The sequence below is a fragment of the Chionomys nivalis genome, chromosome 11, assembly GCF_950005125.1.
Source record: "Chionomys nivalis chromosome 11, mChiNiv1.1, whole genome shotgun sequence".
Taxonomy (NCBI): Eukaryota; Metazoa; Chordata; class Mammalia; order Rodentia; family Cricetidae; genus Chionomys; species Chionomys nivalis.
The window spans coordinates 33,886,850-33,903,868 of record NC_080096.1 but is presented as its reverse complement, the minus strand read 5'-3'; the positions used below and the strand labels follow the sequence as shown (position 1 = coordinate 33,903,868).

General features: G+C 44.9%; 1 protein-coding gene across 5 annotated transcripts; it reads right to left on the bottom strand.

The window, feature by feature from the left end:
- Nucleotides 1-1,008: 1,008 nt before the first annotated feature.
- Akr1a1 (aldo-keto reductase family 1 member A1) lies at nucleotides 1,009-15,069 on the bottom strand. 5 transcript variants are annotated; one of them, XM_057785137.1, is made up of 10 exons: nucleotides 14,741-15,069; nucleotides 7,016-7,102; nucleotides 6,065-6,184; nucleotides 5,425-5,576; nucleotides 4,163-4,358; nucleotides 3,756-3,955; nucleotides 2,712-2,784; nucleotides 2,340-2,426; nucleotides 1,766-1,900; nucleotides 1,009-1,157 (listed from the first exon to the last, which is right to left on the bottom strand). In XM_057785137.1, the coding sequence occupies exons 2-9, from the start codon at nucleotides 7,097-7,099 to the stop codon at nucleotides 1,778-1,780; spliced, it is 1,035 nt and encodes a 344-aa protein (XP_057641120.1). In that variant the 5' UTR covers nucleotides 7,100-7,102; nucleotides 14,741-15,069; the 3' UTR covers nucleotides 1,009-1,157; nucleotides 1,766-1,777. The 5 variants fall into 5 exon arrangements, with proteins under 5 accessions (XP_057641120.1, XP_057641119.1, XP_057641122.1 ...); XM_057785136.1 differs by having other exon boundaries at nucleotides 1,784-1,900; XM_057785139.1 differs by having other exon boundaries at nucleotides 1,766-1,896.
- Nucleotides 15,070-17,019: the final 1,950 nt, after the last annotated feature.

Sequence of the window (17,019 nt, the reverse complement as noted above, 5' to 3'; positions counted from 1 at the left end):
CAAACTTGCTAAGCAAGCATTCTCCTATCTGACTAGACTCCCAGCTCCTCTAACACAGCTCCGTCAATCGGTCCCTCCCAGCCTGGCACTGCTTTGTCTCCTTCCACCTCTGTATCCACTTTGTTTCTGTCACATCTTTTTCAGGCTTTTCCCATGCCTTCCAATTCCAAAGCTGTTTCCTACGCTGTCCAATTTGGAATGCTGTTCCTACTCTCACCTCCTTTAACTAATTAATCTCTATTCATCCTTAAGATCTCAGCTGATTAAATAAGTAGGTTTCTCATGATGTACTTCTTCCAACTATAATTAAACTAATTATGCAATTACTTAAAGTCTGTCTCAGGTAGACCACAGGGACCTGTATACCTTAGTTATATTATATCCCCAGGGAGGAGCACTATTCTTAACCCACATGCATTTATACGATCAGTGAAGGGAGAAAAATGCTTCGAGGCACCACATGGACAGACTTTAGAGCCACTGTGAGTCACCAAAATCCTTCTTAAAATCCATTGGTGACCTTTGATGGAATGATAAGCTACTTATTGTCTTAGGTGACAAGCTTTGGACCTGACACCTTCCTTTGGACAGCCTCTGCACACTCTCACTATTGTACCCAAGAGAAAAAAAGCAGACCCCCATCTTTCATAATTCTGTAAGCTGAGATCCCTAAACATTTTGGGAGTTCTTCCTAATCCTAAATTTAGATACAGACTGGGGCAGGGAATGATAAAAAATCAAGTTTTACCTTTTAAACCAATATATTAATATTACCCAGGCATGGTGGCACACACCTTTAATCCCAGCACTCAGGGAGCAGAGGCAAGCAGAAGGCTGTGAGTTCGAGGCCAGCCTGGTCTACAGAATGAGTTCCAGTACAGTTAAAGATAGACAGAGAAACCCTACTCAAACAAACAAGTCCCACGCAGCAATCCTGAATCTGAGCTGTCCCTGAGGAAAACAACTTCCCTCCCAAGCCTAACAGAACAAGTCAAGTCAAACAAAGCATATGCTCCAATGGCTTTATTTTCTCAGGCGTAGCAGGCAACACTTAGCAGGGGAGCTGAAAGGGAAGCTGGGAAACAATGGCCTCAGTATGGGTCATTAAAGGGATACAGAGGGTGTCCAGCATCTCTGGGGACCATCTTCCCATCCATCTGAAAAGAGAGATGAACAGATGAATGCATTAGCAAACACTGACATTCCCAAGACCCATGGCATTACCTCCAGTTCTTCTGAAGAATTTTACCTATCTATAGCACTGAGACAGCTGACATCAGCAGGACCCAAGAATCAGCTAATGTTACATCAACAGTGACTCCAGCATCACCCACAGCCTGGTACATGGTTAACCTTGCCCTTCAGACTTCGTAGTATCAACTGGAATAATGTAGCTAGAATCTGTTTACTTCCTTATATGTAGCAGACTTCAACAAAGTCGACAATGTTTCCTGAGCTCCTCTCTATTTTTTTTTAATTTAATATGGCATGAGGGCAAGTTATCTTTTTTTAATTATTTATTTTTACTTTATCCGTGTTTTGCCTGCATGTATGTCTGTATGAGAGTGTTTGATCCTGGCATTACAGACACAGTTGTGAGCTGCCATGTGGGTACTGGGAATTGAACCTGGGTCTTCTGGAAGAGTAGTCTGTGCTCTTAACAACCACTGAGCCATCTCTCCAGCCCCCTGAGTTCCTCTCTTATTATTTAACTGGAGAAATTAAATAGGTCACAAGATCATCAGGAAGCAGGACTGAGACTCACACGTTATGTCCATTATACCTGAGTCATACTAATTTTCCCAACTTCAAGAGAATGAGACCACTGAAGCAGAGCTTGGTGTAGCCCAGAACTTGGTAGGCTGAGGCAAGAGAATGGAGAATGGAGTGTAAAATCTGCCTGAAAGGAAAGAAAGGGAAACAGAAAGGCAAAGGGAAAGAAAGAGAAATCAGGCAGGAAGAATGGCAGGAGTTCAAAGCCAGCCTGAATGACAGTGTAAGTCCCTGTCTCAAAAAAAAAAAAAAAAAAAAAAAAGATGTGTGTGGGGATAGGCCTAGTGGCTCACACCTTTAGGCAGAGGCAGGCAGACCTCTGAGTTCCAGGCCAGTCAGGGCAATATAGTGAGACCCTGTCTCAAAAAAAATTTTTTTTTTAAAAAGAGGAAAGGAAGACAGGAAAGGAGGAAGCAAAGAGAAGAAACAAGCAATGCACCTTGAGTAGCAATTCCACCAACATTCTGCCCCTTCTCCAGTCAGCAGGCCTGAGGTCACACCTGGGCCACCACACCCCAAAACTCCTCTTCCCTGTTCCCTGACTCAGGATGGTTACACATCATTACCGTAATCATGGGTACAATATACCGCCAATTTTTGTTCAGAGAATCTAATTGCTTCATCTCCTCGGGGCTGAAGGTGAAATCAAACACCTGGGGGGGACAGAAAAATCAGCTTTGTGAGTGGTAGCCTGAGTCTCTCAATACCGGCCTCTTAGCAGGTAGAATCGGGGCGAAATCTCCATCTCTCTCTCTCTCTCTCTTTGGTTTTTTCAAGAAAGGGTTTTTCTGTGTATCTCTGGCTGTAGATGGACCAGGAATTCACTCTAGATGGACCAGGCTGGCCTTGAACTCATATAGCTCTGCCTGCCTCTGCCTCCTTGAGTGCTGGGATTCAAGGTGTGAGATTAAAGAAGACAGAACCTAATGATCAAATACCTGAATGTTCTGAAGGATACGAGAAGGAGTGACGCTTTTGGGGACGCAGATTACTTTCCGCTGAACCTGCCATCTGGGTGGGGAATGAAAATAAAGAAAATGAATTAGCATTCAGAAACATTTTAACCATAATGCAGCCCTCCGTCCCTCCCTAATTCCTAGACCACCTGAGCCGCATTAGAATAGATGACATGCCTCACAGTGACCTCACTCCAGCCCATATGGAAAATCCTCAGTCCTACTCAGGCAAATTGGGGGGGGGGAGAGCCCTTTGAGCTGGGTATGGTAGCTCATACCTTTAATCTTAGCACTCTGGAGGCAGAGGCAAGTGGATCTGTAAGTTCTTGGCCAACCTGGTCTGATGGAGGAAGGTCATCTGTCTATGTGTTACTTTCTTTTTTTTTAAAATATTTATTATGTATACAATATTCTGTCTGTGTGTACGCCTGCAGGCCAGAAGAGAGCACCAGACCCCATTACAGATGGTTGTGAGCCACCATGTGGTTGCTGGGAATTGAACTCAGGACCTTTGGAAGAACAGGAAATGCTCTTAACCTCTGAGCCATCTCTCCAGCCCCCTATGTGTTACTTTCATTGGTTAATAAAGAGACTGCCTTGGTCTTTTGATAGGGCAAAAAATTAGGTAGGTGGAGTAGACAGAACAGAATGCTGGGAAGAAGGGAAGTGAGGCAGTTGCCATGATTTTCCAACCCGAGACAGATGTAGGCTAGAATCTTTCCCGGTAAGCCACCACCTCGTGGTGCTACACAGATTATTAGAAATGGGTTAAGCAAGATATGAGAGTTAGCCAAGAAGAGGCTAGATATAATGGGCCAGGTAGTGTTTAAACGAATACAGTTTGTGTGTTGTTATTTTGGGTGTAAAGCTATACACGTGGTAGCCGGGCGGGACGAAAAGCAGGCCTGCTCACCTCATCACTACACTGGTCTAGACAGTTCCAGGCCAGCCGGTCTCAAGAAGAATAATTTCCTCAGTCCTTGCCACCCAATCAGGCCTTTCCCCTACCTTAAAAATGTCCCATACCTGAGCAAGATCTGAGCTGGAGACCGGCCATGTTTTTCAGCAAGTGCCAAGACCACTGGATCCTCAAGCAGGACTGGCTCGTTGGGGTGGCGCCAAGCACGATCAGAGGATCCCAAGGGGCTATACGCAGTCACCTCCAAGCCTCGTGCTTGACAGTGGGCAATGAGCTCATTTTGGGCCAGGTATGGATGGCATTCCACCTGAAACAGTGAGCAAACTCTGGTGCCACAGCCTCCACTGTGGACCTCTAGGCCCACTGTTTGCACTGGTGAGTTCATGCTCTTCCAGGACTTCAAATCCTTCCACAACACTTCGGACAACTTGCAGTCTCCACTGAGATCCATCACCTGATTACCCATGCTCTTCACACACAACCCACCTTCCATTCATCTGTTTGTAGTGCTCACCTGCAGGACAGCTGGGCGCACAGAGGCCACACTAAGGATATCATCGATCTGCCGACTGTTGAAGTTGGACAAGCCCAGTGCTTTCACCAGCCCCTTTGCCACCAGTGCCTCCAGAGCCTTCCAGGTGTCCTTATAGTGGATGGAGTCATATCGCACGGTCCCATCGGCATTCTTGGGAAATGGATTGTCTCCCCGCCTGAGTGAAACAGAGCCCCCCAAGTGTCAGCAAAGATGTCAGGCTTCTGCCCTTCCTGCTCATCCAGCTATTCTATGTGCTCCACTTTAAGACCAAGGGATGAAGTGACAAGAATTAGAAACAGCAATGCTTTCTCACCCTTCTAGTTTACAACTCAGGTATGACATCTACATGGAAAGCCCATCCTTCCTCTTTCTCATAGGCCTGGATTTTGTATTTTTGGGTCTTTGTTTTGTTTGGTTTTTAAAGACAAGGATTCTGTGTAGCACCTGCTGTCCCAGAACTAAATCTGTAGACCAAGCTGGCCTCAAAGTCAGAGATCCGCATGCCTCTGCTTCCCAAGTACTGGGATTAAAGATATTCGACACCATGCCAGGTTCAGGGGCCAAGAGTCTATCTCCTTTTCTCTAGTACACTTCCGTAATGCCATTGTCCTCAGGGGGAGCTCTGTACACCTGACAAGGGCACAATGCTGATGCAAGACATCTCACACCCTCTGTTGAGAGACATTCACAACCAAAATCTTGGGGGACCTACTATAAAAGAGCAGCATGTTTCCTGATTGAACAATAGAGTACTAGATAGAGACCACTCATATAAACATACGGTTTACACTAAGTGTTCCTTTTTTTTTTTTTTTTTTGCTTTTTCGAGTGGTTTCTCTGTGGTTTTGGTTCCTGTCCTGGAACTAGCTCTCTCTCTCTTTTTTTTTTTTTTTTTTTTTGGATTTTTGGTTTTTTGAGACAGGGTTTCTCTGTGGTTTTGGAGCCTGTCCTGGAACTAGCTCTTGTAGACCAGGCTGGTCTCGAAGTCACAGAGATCCGCCTGCCTCTGCCTCCCAAGTGCTGGGATTAAAGGCGTGCACCACCACCGCCCGGCAGTGTTCCTTATTATATATCTAAACTCCTGGCTACAGAAAAGGTAAGGATCCCATGGTACATAAGCTCATCTGCTTGTTGCACAGCTAAGTGTTCTTACCCCATTCTGCAGCTGTGAATATGATAAATTACTAACACTACACACCCAATCCCCAAATTCCAGAAAAAGTTGCAGAGGCAAGGCTTACTCGAAGGCGTGAGGCCAATGTATCAAATAGAGGTCCAGATACTCCAACTGGAGGTCAGCCAGGGTCTTCCGAAGGGCACCTTCTACATCCTCAGGGTGGTGCTTAGTGTTCCACAGCTTGGATGTCACAAACAGCTCCTCTCGAGGCACTGCCTGTGACAGAGGCAGAGCCTGCTGTGAGAAGAACCCTGGGCACCCCATCTTACCTACCCACACCTATGGGAGAGGAACACAAGTATGCCCCAGAATGTGACCCAATACAAAATCATAAACTTAAAACATGAGGTTTTCTTTTGAATGTCATCATGTAATTCTCAAGCATGAACTTTACAGATGACAATGTCAAAAAGCTGAACATGTTGCCGGGCGGTGGTGGCGCACGCCTTTAATCCCAGCACTCGGGAGGCAGAGGCAGGCGGATCTCTGTGAGTTCGAGGCCAGCCTGGTCTAGAAGAGCTAGTTCCAGGACAGGAACCAAAAAGCTACGGAGAAACCCTGTCTCGAAAATTAAAAAATAAATTAATTAATTAAAAAAAAAAAAGCTGAACATGCTGGGAGCTGATGCCAGCTTCCCTCATCCAAGACCAAGTTCCAGCTTCAGCTTTGGTTCTCATATCCCATTTGTGTTCCCCAATTCTCACCTTGCCTGGTCCCACATTCTCCTTCAGGGCCTCCCCAATCTCGGTCTCGTTGCCATAGACAGCAGCACAATCAATATGACGGTAGCCTACACTAAGGGCGTGCTTGATGGCTGCTTTCACCTGCCAGAGGGAAAGGAGATTTCACTTCCACTAGTCGGAGCGGGGAAGGGGGAAGGACCATATTAAGGCCGCCCATGCAGGTAAGAGCGGAGAAGATGAAAAGTGATTCTAGGCTAGGGATATAGCTCAGGTGGTAGAGTGCTTGTGTAACATGTATAAAGTCCTAAATTTGAGCTCTTGAATGAACATAGTGTGCTGGCTTATGCCTGTAAATCGGCACTCAGAAGATAAAGACAGGAAAAACAGAAGTTCAAGTTCAAGTCTGGAGAGATGGCTTGGCAGTTAGGAACACTGGCTGCTCTTCCAGAGTACCTGGGTACAGTTCCCAGTATATACAAGATGAAACACAATATTTGGTAACTCTGGTTCAGCGGATCAAATGTAGTCTTCTGACCTCTGTGAGCTAAAAATCTTCCCTAACTCTTGTCTATACAGTTGACCAAGTAACTTCCCAAGCTTTTGACTATGCTCCCAACTCCAAAATACGCACTTGGGAAAGAGCCAGTTCTCAAAAGCTAAGTGTGTAGGACAGGAGACATAATCACAATACAGGGTGGGAAGTAATATATGGGGACTCAGAGCAAGACTCCAACTCTGCCATAACAATGTGTAGAGATGCAGAGATGCTCTACAGACTTCAGTCCCTCCTGAGTTAGCTGGGGAAACTAAGGATTCATGGTTGTCCCTTCTTTTCTCATCTCTTCCCACTACTCTTAGCCTTACAAGAACCATAATAGGGGTTTACTAGGGAAAATACAGGGCCTCTCTTGCAAATCTCTCCGATCCTCTGACAGAGACTCAAGAAGATTCCCTCTCTTCCCGATCCCTCACCTGGCCAGGCTCACTCTTCCATGTCCCCAGCCCAATCAGAGGCATCTTCTGTCCAGTGTGCAGGAGGACACAGGAAGCCATCATCTCCTAAAACGTAGGGGAAAATAAACGCTGAGGAAGTTAATGCTGCCTTGAGCCTAGCCACCCACTGCTGCAAAACATGGTTCAGAAAAGGGGTAGAGATAGGAGTGGTGCAGTGCAGGGAGCAAATACCTTGTGATATAAGGGCCTATGAGCAGAGACAGAGACAAGGTACCTGAAATCAACCAAATCCAGTAGCTCCTGGACAGACACTAACCACACTACTAACTTGGCTGGCCTTCACACAGCATTCAAAGGCTCCAGTTTCTGAGAGTGAGAGAGTAGCTCAGTGGTATAGCACCTAGCAACACCCACCTAACACAAACCCAGCCTAGAGATACGGCCTGTAATCCCAGCACTCAGGAAACTGAGGGTAGAGGATCAAAAGTTCCAAACTAACTTGTCTCAAGAAATCAAAACCTTTTCCCAATACTCAGTGACTTCTAGGCCAGCCAGGGCTGTTATGAGACAGAGTTGCACAGCAGAGCAGGCCCAGGAAAGGATGGCTCCTCTGGGGATGAATGGTCCCCAGCAGGAACATTTCAACATCAGAAATGGAATTTTGTATTGTTTTGTTTTTCAAGACAGGGTTTCTCTGTGTAGCTTTAGAGCCTGTCCTGGCACTAGTTCTGTAGACCAGGCTGGCCTTGAACTCATAGAAATTCGCCTGCCTCTGCCTCCAGAGAGCTAAGATTCTGGTATTAAAGGCATGCGCCACCATAGCCCGGCAGAAATGGAAACTTTTTAACACAGACAGACTCTGAATTCCTCTCACACATGACTGGCCAAGCTCAGAGGCTTGAGTGGGCTCCTTCAAGCAAAGTGTACTACTTAACCATTCTTCAGATGAGAAAACAGAATCAGAAAGGTAAACTTATTCGTCCCATATAGACAGCAACATGGAAGAATTAAAGATACAAGGAAAAGCTTCAAAAGAGACAGGTAAACAGATCTATATATCTTGCTAAGCATAGTGGCACACGCCTTTAGTTCCAACACTCAGGAGGCAGAGGCAGGAGGATCTCTGAGTTCAAGATCAGCCTGGTCTACAGAGTGAATTCCAGGACAGCCAAAAATACACAGAGAAATCTGTCTCAAATAACAAAAACAACAACAATAAAACACACACACACACCTTACTAAGTATGGTGATACGTGCCTTTCATCCCAGTACTTGAGAGGCAGGGGCACACAGATATCTTATCATTTGAGTTCAAGGGTAGTCTGGTTTAAATAACAATATTCAGGCCAAGCAGAGTTGTGTATAGTAAGATCCTATCTCAATAAACAAGTAAATAATATATATACTTACATGTATCTGCATTTGCTGTATATATGTATGTATCTTATAACAGACATATATATGATATCCTATGGAAAAGGAAATTAATTCCACAAAAGAGTATTAAATTTATAATTCTGGCTTTTAAGATGTTTGGATGCGTTGTGCAGTGGTGGTGCATGCTTTTAATCCCAGCACTCAGGAGGCAGAGGCAGGCGGATCTCTGTGAGTCAGAGGCCAGCCTGGTGTACAAAGTGAGTTCCAGGACAGGCTCCAAAGCTACAGAGAAACCCTGTCTCGAAAAACCAATAAACAAAACAACCGACCCCCCCACCCAAAAAAAAAACCCCAATAACTAAAAAAGTTTGGATATGGCCTGGAGAGATGGCTCAGAGATTAAGATCACTGTCTGCTCTTCCAAAGATCCTGAGTTCAATTTCCAGCAACCACATGATGGCTCACAACCATTTGTTTTTTTTGTTTTTTGTTTTTTTTTTTTTTTTTGGTTTTTTTTTTTTGGTTTTTCGAGACAGGGTTTCTCTGTAGCTTTGGAGCCTGTCCTGGAACTCCCTTTGTAGCCCAGGCTGGCCTCGAACTCCCAGAGATCCGCCTGCCTCTGCCTCCAGAGTGCTGGGATTAAAGGCGTGCACCACCACCGCCCGGCTTCACAACCATTTGTAATAAGATCTGATGCCCTCTTCTGGCCTGCAGGTGTACATGCAGGCAGAATACTATACATATAATAAATAACAGAGAAAACATTTAAAAAAAATGTTTAGATAGTGACTAGAAAGATGGCTAGGAGGTTACAAATACTGGCTACTTTTCAAGAGGACCCAAATTGGATTGTCAGCACCAACATCACCTGTAATTCCAGATACAACATCTTCTTCTGGCCTTCTCAGGCACTGCATGTACACAGTACACAGACATACATAGAGGCAAAATACCCATACATATAAAACAGTAAAAGGAAGCTTTTGGAAAAACAAAACGAAAAACAGAATGGCCTGGCGGTGGTGGCGCACACCTTTAATCCCAGCACTCGGGAGGCAGAGGCAGGCGGATCTCTGTGAGTTCGAGGCCAGCCTGGTCTACAAGAGCTAGTTCCAGGACAGGCTCCAAAACCACAGAGAAACCCTGTCTCGAACCCCCCCCCCCAAAAAAAATAAGAGTATTGAATGCTCTTCCGGAGGACCGAGGTTCAATTTCCAGAACCTACAAGGCAGCTCACAACTGTCTATAACTCCAAGATCTGACACCTTCACACAGACACACAAGCAGGCAAAATACCAAGGCAAATAAAATAAAAACAAATTATTTAAAAAAAAAAAAAAAAGGAAAAAAGGCTGGGGACAAAATGATAAACCAGCCACTGCCTCCTTAGATTTGAAAGTCACCTTACAGTAAAGACAAACTAGACTCACTCCTGGTCATAATTAATTCTGTTCCTCAGGACTGGGCTATACCCCACCTTACCTACAGATGGTACTATACTACCTATTTCAGGAAATGGCAACCATGTCTTTATTTCCAAAGGTTGTTATAACTACCTTGTTATGACCACCTTGTTGTGTTCTGTTTCTTTCTTTCTTTTTTTTTTTATTATGTATACAATATTCTGTCGGTGTGTATGTCTGCAGGCCAGAAGAGGGCACCAGACCTCATTACAGATGGCTGTGAGCCACCATGTGGATGCTGGGAAATGAACTCAGGACCTGTGGAAGGGCAGGCAATGCTCTTAACCACTGAGCCATCTCTCCAGCCCCTATGTTCTGTTTCTGAAACCCCACCGATTTCCCTGCCAAATTCCCCATCTGGAAACCCCCTACCCCTGAGCTATAGAAATCTTCCCCACATCCAATGCTGATCTCTTGAACTTCACCTTAGGGGGAGGTAGCCTGTGTATACAAATAAATTATTAGTGTATAAATTAATTAAAATATAAATAAATTGATTGCTATAAATAATTTGGCCATGATGATTTGGGTTGATGGTCTTTTGCCTCACATCTTCGGAATTAACAACACCTCAGTGGTGGAATACAGACCTAACATGCTTGGGACCCTCAGTTTAGTGCTCAGTAAGTGAGAAGAGTGAACAGGTGTTATCAAAAAGAGAAGGGAGAGGGAATATTTACTCCAATGAAGTAGAAATAACCTTTCCCCTTGATTTTAGCAGTATCTGCCAGTAACATCTTTAGAAATATGAACTTTGTTCCCAAGTTTTGAAAGATGCATGGAAGGCAGGTAATAATACAAGCAAACAGACACACCAAAATTGTCTTTCCTAGTATCCAGCTGAAAGAATTTTATGACCTAGTAAAACCTGAATATAAAAGCCATTCTTTCTGCTAAACGGACAACAAAACCAGTCAATCCAGGCAGCAAGCCAAACTGTCGAGTGCAATGATCTTCGTAACCACGGACTTCCTAGGGATCAAGCAAGGGGTTCTATGGCTAAGTTCCTGCAGGGGCTTCATATTAAACAATAACCTGTTTACTTTCCCCAGGTTTCTCCCACCACGTGAGAAGGCTCTGAAATTACGAGGGTGGAGACTGAACAAAGCCTAGCCTATAGGGAACATGGAAGAAACTTTAATCTTGCTTCTTCATTCCTTTTGCAGGCGAAACTAAACACCAAAGGAGTGGAATAAAGGGCAGAAGAACAAAGGTCTGTAAAGAATAAGAACTTCCGAGAAGTGGACGGAAGGGCCATGGTAGAAAACAAATTTCCATCAGGACAGAAGTAATCCTCCACGGGCCTGTGGTTTTCCAGCAGTCTGCTTTAGGCACCAACAGCTTTCTAGAATAGCCTAGTAGAGTTGTTGACAAGACAGAAAGTGTTTCCTGACTCTGAGGACATTTCCCCTGAGTCCCCGAATGCCAGAGTCCTTTAACTTTGTCCCCATCCTCTTTCTTTCCTTTGGTCAAATTTGTGATTTCTGTGGCCATCTAAAAGCCCGACTTTCCCTACACCAGTTGAGTGTGTTTACTTCTGGGCCTTTCTGCCTGCACGATCCACAGGTGCCTGGGGATGCAGAACAGTCCAGGATCTAGAGTTGCACAAGCCTGGGTTTGAATCTCAGCTCCACTATGTCAAGAGATACTACATCTAAAGCAGCATGCACAATGCTTGCTCATTCTCTCCTTTCTGTATACTCTAACTCACCAAAGACCCAAGCCCGGGATAGCAAGGAATAAAACAAACCAAACAACATGTTCACACAGTATTATTTATGTAACTCTTTTAAAAAGTTATCTGTCAGGCAATAGTAGCACATGCCTTTACTCCTAGCATTCAGGAGGCAGAGACAGGTGGATTTCTGTGAGTTTGAGGCCAGCCTGATCTACAAGAGCTAGTTCCAGGACAGATTCTAAAGCCACAGAGAAACCCTGTCTTGAAAAACCAAATAAATAAATAAATAAATAAATAAATAAATAAATAAATAAATAAAAATATTTACTTTAGAGTCGTTTAAGGGAGCTTTATCTTCTCCTGCATGTCTAAGAACCCTGCTTGGAAATCATCCTAAGTAATATTGATCCAGATTTTTTCTATTTGTGGCATTCTATTAGGCCACTGCCTGGCAATGCCTTTACTCACAGCACTTGGGAGGAAGAGGCAGATCTCTGAGTTCAAGGCCAGCCTGGTCTAGAGAGTGAGTCCAAGGGCAGACAGAGAGACACAAAGAAACCCTGTCTTGAAAAACAAACAAAAAAAATCCTGTTAAAAAGCTGGTGAGGCAGAGGAGGGGCATGGACTGACACAATACAAAAATAAATTAAAAAAATAATAATAAAAACACAAGCCCAAAACCTCTAACTCTCTAAAAATATATACTTCCTGAGTTAGGTGTGCAGGTGACAAACTTCCTAGGTGTGTGGGTGTACATCTGAGCCTACGAAAGGCAAGATGATTCCACAAGTTCATGTAACATACTAAGGCCCTGTGTCAAAAACACCAAAAGTAAATAAATATAAAATAAACATATACATTTCCTGAACTCTTTCCTAGTGTATTTACACCAGCCTCCACTGTCCCTGCCCTAGCTGTGACCACTACCTTCCCTTGCCTAAACCGGGCACTACTTTTAATTTGGACTTGTTCAAAATCCATAAACCCAATCCAATCACATGAGGCCTTAGCTCACACTGTTCAGCAATTCTGCCCAGACTAAAGTCCAGAGTCCTTGAAAACTGACTCCCACGTTCCTCATTTCCCCAACTCTTCATTTCAGACTCTGTGAAACAAGAACAACAGGACTCCTGGCTTCTGCACACTCTTTCCCCAAACTTCACACTTGTCTAGCTGTTATTCACCATTGACCTAGCACCCCTGAAACTTCTCATCACCTTTACACGACTGTTCTGTGAGAGAAAAGAGAAAGAGACAATGTGTGTGTACTTATGGACTGTACATCTCACTGCATCCTTTTGTCCACATCGAGATGTCTCCCGACCTGGGCCATTTATCTGAATCCTTACCATGTACACACAGCTAATGGAGGAGAGACCTTCAACACTGGGGCTTCTCTTTTTGATTTAGTTTGGTTTTTCCAGATGCAACCTCCAGCGCCCCAGGATAGTCTTAAATTCTCTGTAGAGAAGAATGACCTTGAGTTCTGATTTTCATTCCAAGTGCTGTTTTCATAGCATGAGAAACCACGCCATGCAAGCTAGACAGTTCAGCTTACTGGAGAGGCATCTAAGGAAATCACTAAGTCCATCATCTTCATTTCTTCTTGGAAAAACCAAGAGAAGTCGTGTGTGTGTGTGTGTGTGTAGAGAATGAACTCAAGGTCTTAGACTGATCAATTCTACAATTCTACCTCTAAACTATACCCACGGGTTGGTTTTGTTTCGTTTTTTTGTTGTTTTTTTTAAATTTTGAAACAGGGCCGGGCAGTGGTGGCGCACGCCTTTAATCCCAGCACTTGGGAGGCAGAGGCAGGTGGATCTCTGTGAGTTCGAGGCCAGCCTGGTCTACAAGAGCTAGTTCCAGGACAGGCTCCAAAACCACAGAGAAACCCTGTCTCGAAAAACCAAAAAAAAAAAATTTGAAACAGGGTTTCTCTGTATAGCCCTGCTATACTGGAACTTGATTTGCAGACCAGACTGGTCTCAAACTCACAGAGATCGGCCTGCCTCTACCTCCTGAGTATTGGGATTAAAGCTGTGTACAACCACCACCCAGCCACCTGCTAGTATTTTACTAATTTGGCCAAGTATTTGAAAAAAGATAAATTCTGGGCTGGAGGTGTGGTTTGGCTGGTAAAGTGCTCGTCCTGGGGTTTGATCCCAGCACTCCATTAAGGTAACAAACTCCAACAATTCCAGCAATCACAAGGCAGAGGAGGCATTAAGACCAGGGAGCCAAGGTCAACTCGGCTATGTATCACAAGTTCAAGACAAGACTAAGATACAAGAAACCCTGTCTTGGAGGTTGGAGAGATGGCTAGACTGCTTGCTTAACTCTTGTTTCTCTCACAGAGCACCTGGGTTTGATTCCCAGAACCCAAATATCAGCTATCAACTTCAGTTCCAGGGGATCCATTGCCTCCTTCTGACCTCCATGAGCACGAGGGACCCACACGGAGCATACATATATGCAGACAAAATCATTAATAGGCATAAAATAAATCAATCTTTAGAAAACATTCTTGAGACTCTGAAAAAAATACATATAAATAATAAACAATTCCACCGAGCCAGAATGGATCATGCTGAAATTAAACCTGTATTACAAATGGAAAAAGTGGAAACTTGGAAAAGGAACAGGCCTGATCAGAACCTAGGGAGATCCTGCAGTGCTGACTTTGTACAGTCTAAATGGTAGAGTCCATTAGTAACAGGCTCGGTGATGTGAAGGTTCGGGTATTTTCACGTAAAAAAAAAAAAGCTCCGCAGCAACAGGATATATAACGTCCAAGTTTTCTCAAACCTAAGGCGATGGCTTAATCAAGCTAATTTCTCGCTCCCACTTCCGCCACTTGCTAGAAACACGCCTGCATCTCCATTAGGAAAGGCCGAGGCTCCAGAAATGTGGCCCAGATGAGAAAACCGAGAGGGGGCAACCAAAATGTACAAATTCAAAGGTTTACCCCAGTTCTCGCTATAGTACCGATGTTTCTGCTCATTTCACCTCTAGGGAAACAGAGGTTGAGAGAAACAGACGTTATCTGAGAACACACAGGATAGGAGGAAGAGCTCAAATCCGAAACGAAACCTCATTGTCTAAGCGTCGACGCTCTCCGCTCAATCCCGGCGCGGACGCCGCGGCACTGAAAGGCCCAGCTTCTTCCTTGGGGGGAAGGGCGCTTGGGGGAGGAAGGGAAGGGGCCAGCAGTAGGTAGAACTCACCTTGGCAGTGAGCGCAGGCTGCGGAGAAGACAATGTGGCTAGAATTGAGCTCAGCACTCAAGTAGTAAGCGGGCAGGCTTCGGCTTAAGTCTGGAAGCGAAGAGGAAGCCCCACCCCAAGGAGGAGCAAGGCCCCGGTTTCCAGAATCACGCGCAGGACGGAGACCCCCGCTGTCCTGCGAAGAAGAGGCGGTAGAAGCCAAACCAGGGACTTTACACATCCCTCCCCTGGAAGAGCTCACTCGAAAGCGAGCCGCTGCACGGGCCGGGGTCCTCAAACTGTGCCTGCGCACGGGCGACGTGGACGGTCCTGGGCGCTAGCCACGCCTCCAACCGTCCCACAATGCACTGCGTAGGCACCTCTCTAGGCCTGGATTCCTGTACTTACTGGAGAATAAGCGCCTCTGTGGTACCTGGTGGATTCTGCGGTCCTCCCATCCCTCCAAGGGATGGCCGGCTTCTCAGGGCTGCCCTAACACTCAATTTGACCAGAACACTGACAATCTGGCCTCTCCAGACGCCATTCTAGAAAGTTATTGATCTCCCAGTCAATATCTTGTACTGGGACTGTGCTAAAGACTTCGTAAATATGCGCTGGGGATGTAACTAAATTACTACAGTGCTTGCTTAGTATAAAGTCCTGGGTTCAAATCCCAGCACTGCATAAAACTGGTTGTTGATCCCAGCACTTGGGAGGTGGAGGCAAGGAGGATCAGAAGTTTAAGTTGCTGAGAATGTAGTTCAGTTGGCAGAGTCCCTGGGTTCAAACCTCAGCTCTGCATGGTGGCACGTACTTCCATCTGGTCTCTCAGGATGCGAGGGCAGGAAGATTAAGACTTCAAGGCCATCCTCTCCTACACTGGGGGACGGAGGTGAGCAGAATGAGAAGGTTCAAAGTTTCTTGCCTCCTACACAGTGAGTTTGAGGCCAGCCTGAGACTCATGATTCCCTATCTAAATGGAAATACTTGGAACTGGAGAGATGGCCAAGGGTGCGGGGAGGGCGTAGAACTCTTTCTGCTTTTTCGGAAAACCCAAGTTCAGTTTGACTCGTCAGAAGATTCATAACGGTCTGTGACTCTAGCTCTAAGGGGGTTAACACTCTTCTGGCCTCCATGAACACCTGCATATAGGTGACACACATATAGATAAATAAAAATAATTCATAAATAGAATTTTATTGAATCATGATATACAACTCTAGACATTTTATTTGCTTGGGGATTGATTTATGTTTGTTGGATTTGGGGTTTTTTTTTGGTGTTGTTGTTTGTGAAACAGGGTCTCACTATGTGGCTCTAGCTGTCCTGGAGCTCACTATATAAATCAGGCTGACCTCCAAATCACAGAGATCTGCCTAGCTCTGACTCCTAAGTGCTGAGATTAAAGATGTGCGCCACCACACCCAGACCTTTTTCTTTTCTATTTAAAACAAATTATTTCCAGCACTTGGGAGACAGAGGCAGGCGGATCTCTGTGAGTTCGAGGCCACCTGGTCTACAAGAGCTAGTTCCAGGACAGCCGGGGCTATACAGAGAAACCCTGTCTCAAAAAAACAAAACAAAACAAAAGAACAACACCAAAAAAACCCACTATTTTATTGGGACAGGAGAGATGGCTCAGTGGTTAAGAACACTGGCTGCTGTTCCAGAGGAACTGAATTCAATTCCCAGTACCCACATGGCAGCTCACAACTGTCTATAACTCAAAGATCTGACACCCTCACACAGATATATATGCAGGCAAAATAGAAATGTATTTATGCTTATAATCCCAACACTCTGGATAAGGACCGAGGCAGGCAGGAGAATTGACCTGAGTTTAAGGCCAATCTGAGCTACAAAGCATCCAGGCCTGCCTGAACTAGATAGAGTGAAAATTTGTCTCAAAAAATAAATAAATTTGTCAGGCAATGTTTGCTCACACATTTAACCCCAGCACTCAGGAAGCAGTGGCAGACAGATTCTGTGAGTTTGAGGCCAGCATGGTCTGGTCTACAGAGCAAGTTCCAGGATAGCCAAGGCTACACACAGAGAAACTGTCTTGAAAAACAAAACAAAACGAAGTAAATTCATATTGAACTTCATTGTATCAAAATTTAGAATCCCTCAAACACATCTTAGCCCAGCAGATTTACCGTGAAGAGACACATACGATATTCCCTTTTGAACGAATCCTTGCAGTTGTCAAACAGGGAAGCGAGCCTTGAGAAGAGATAAGAATGAAAACCCTGCACAGCCTGACTTTATCAACCTGGATCAGATGCAGGGAGTCTACTGCC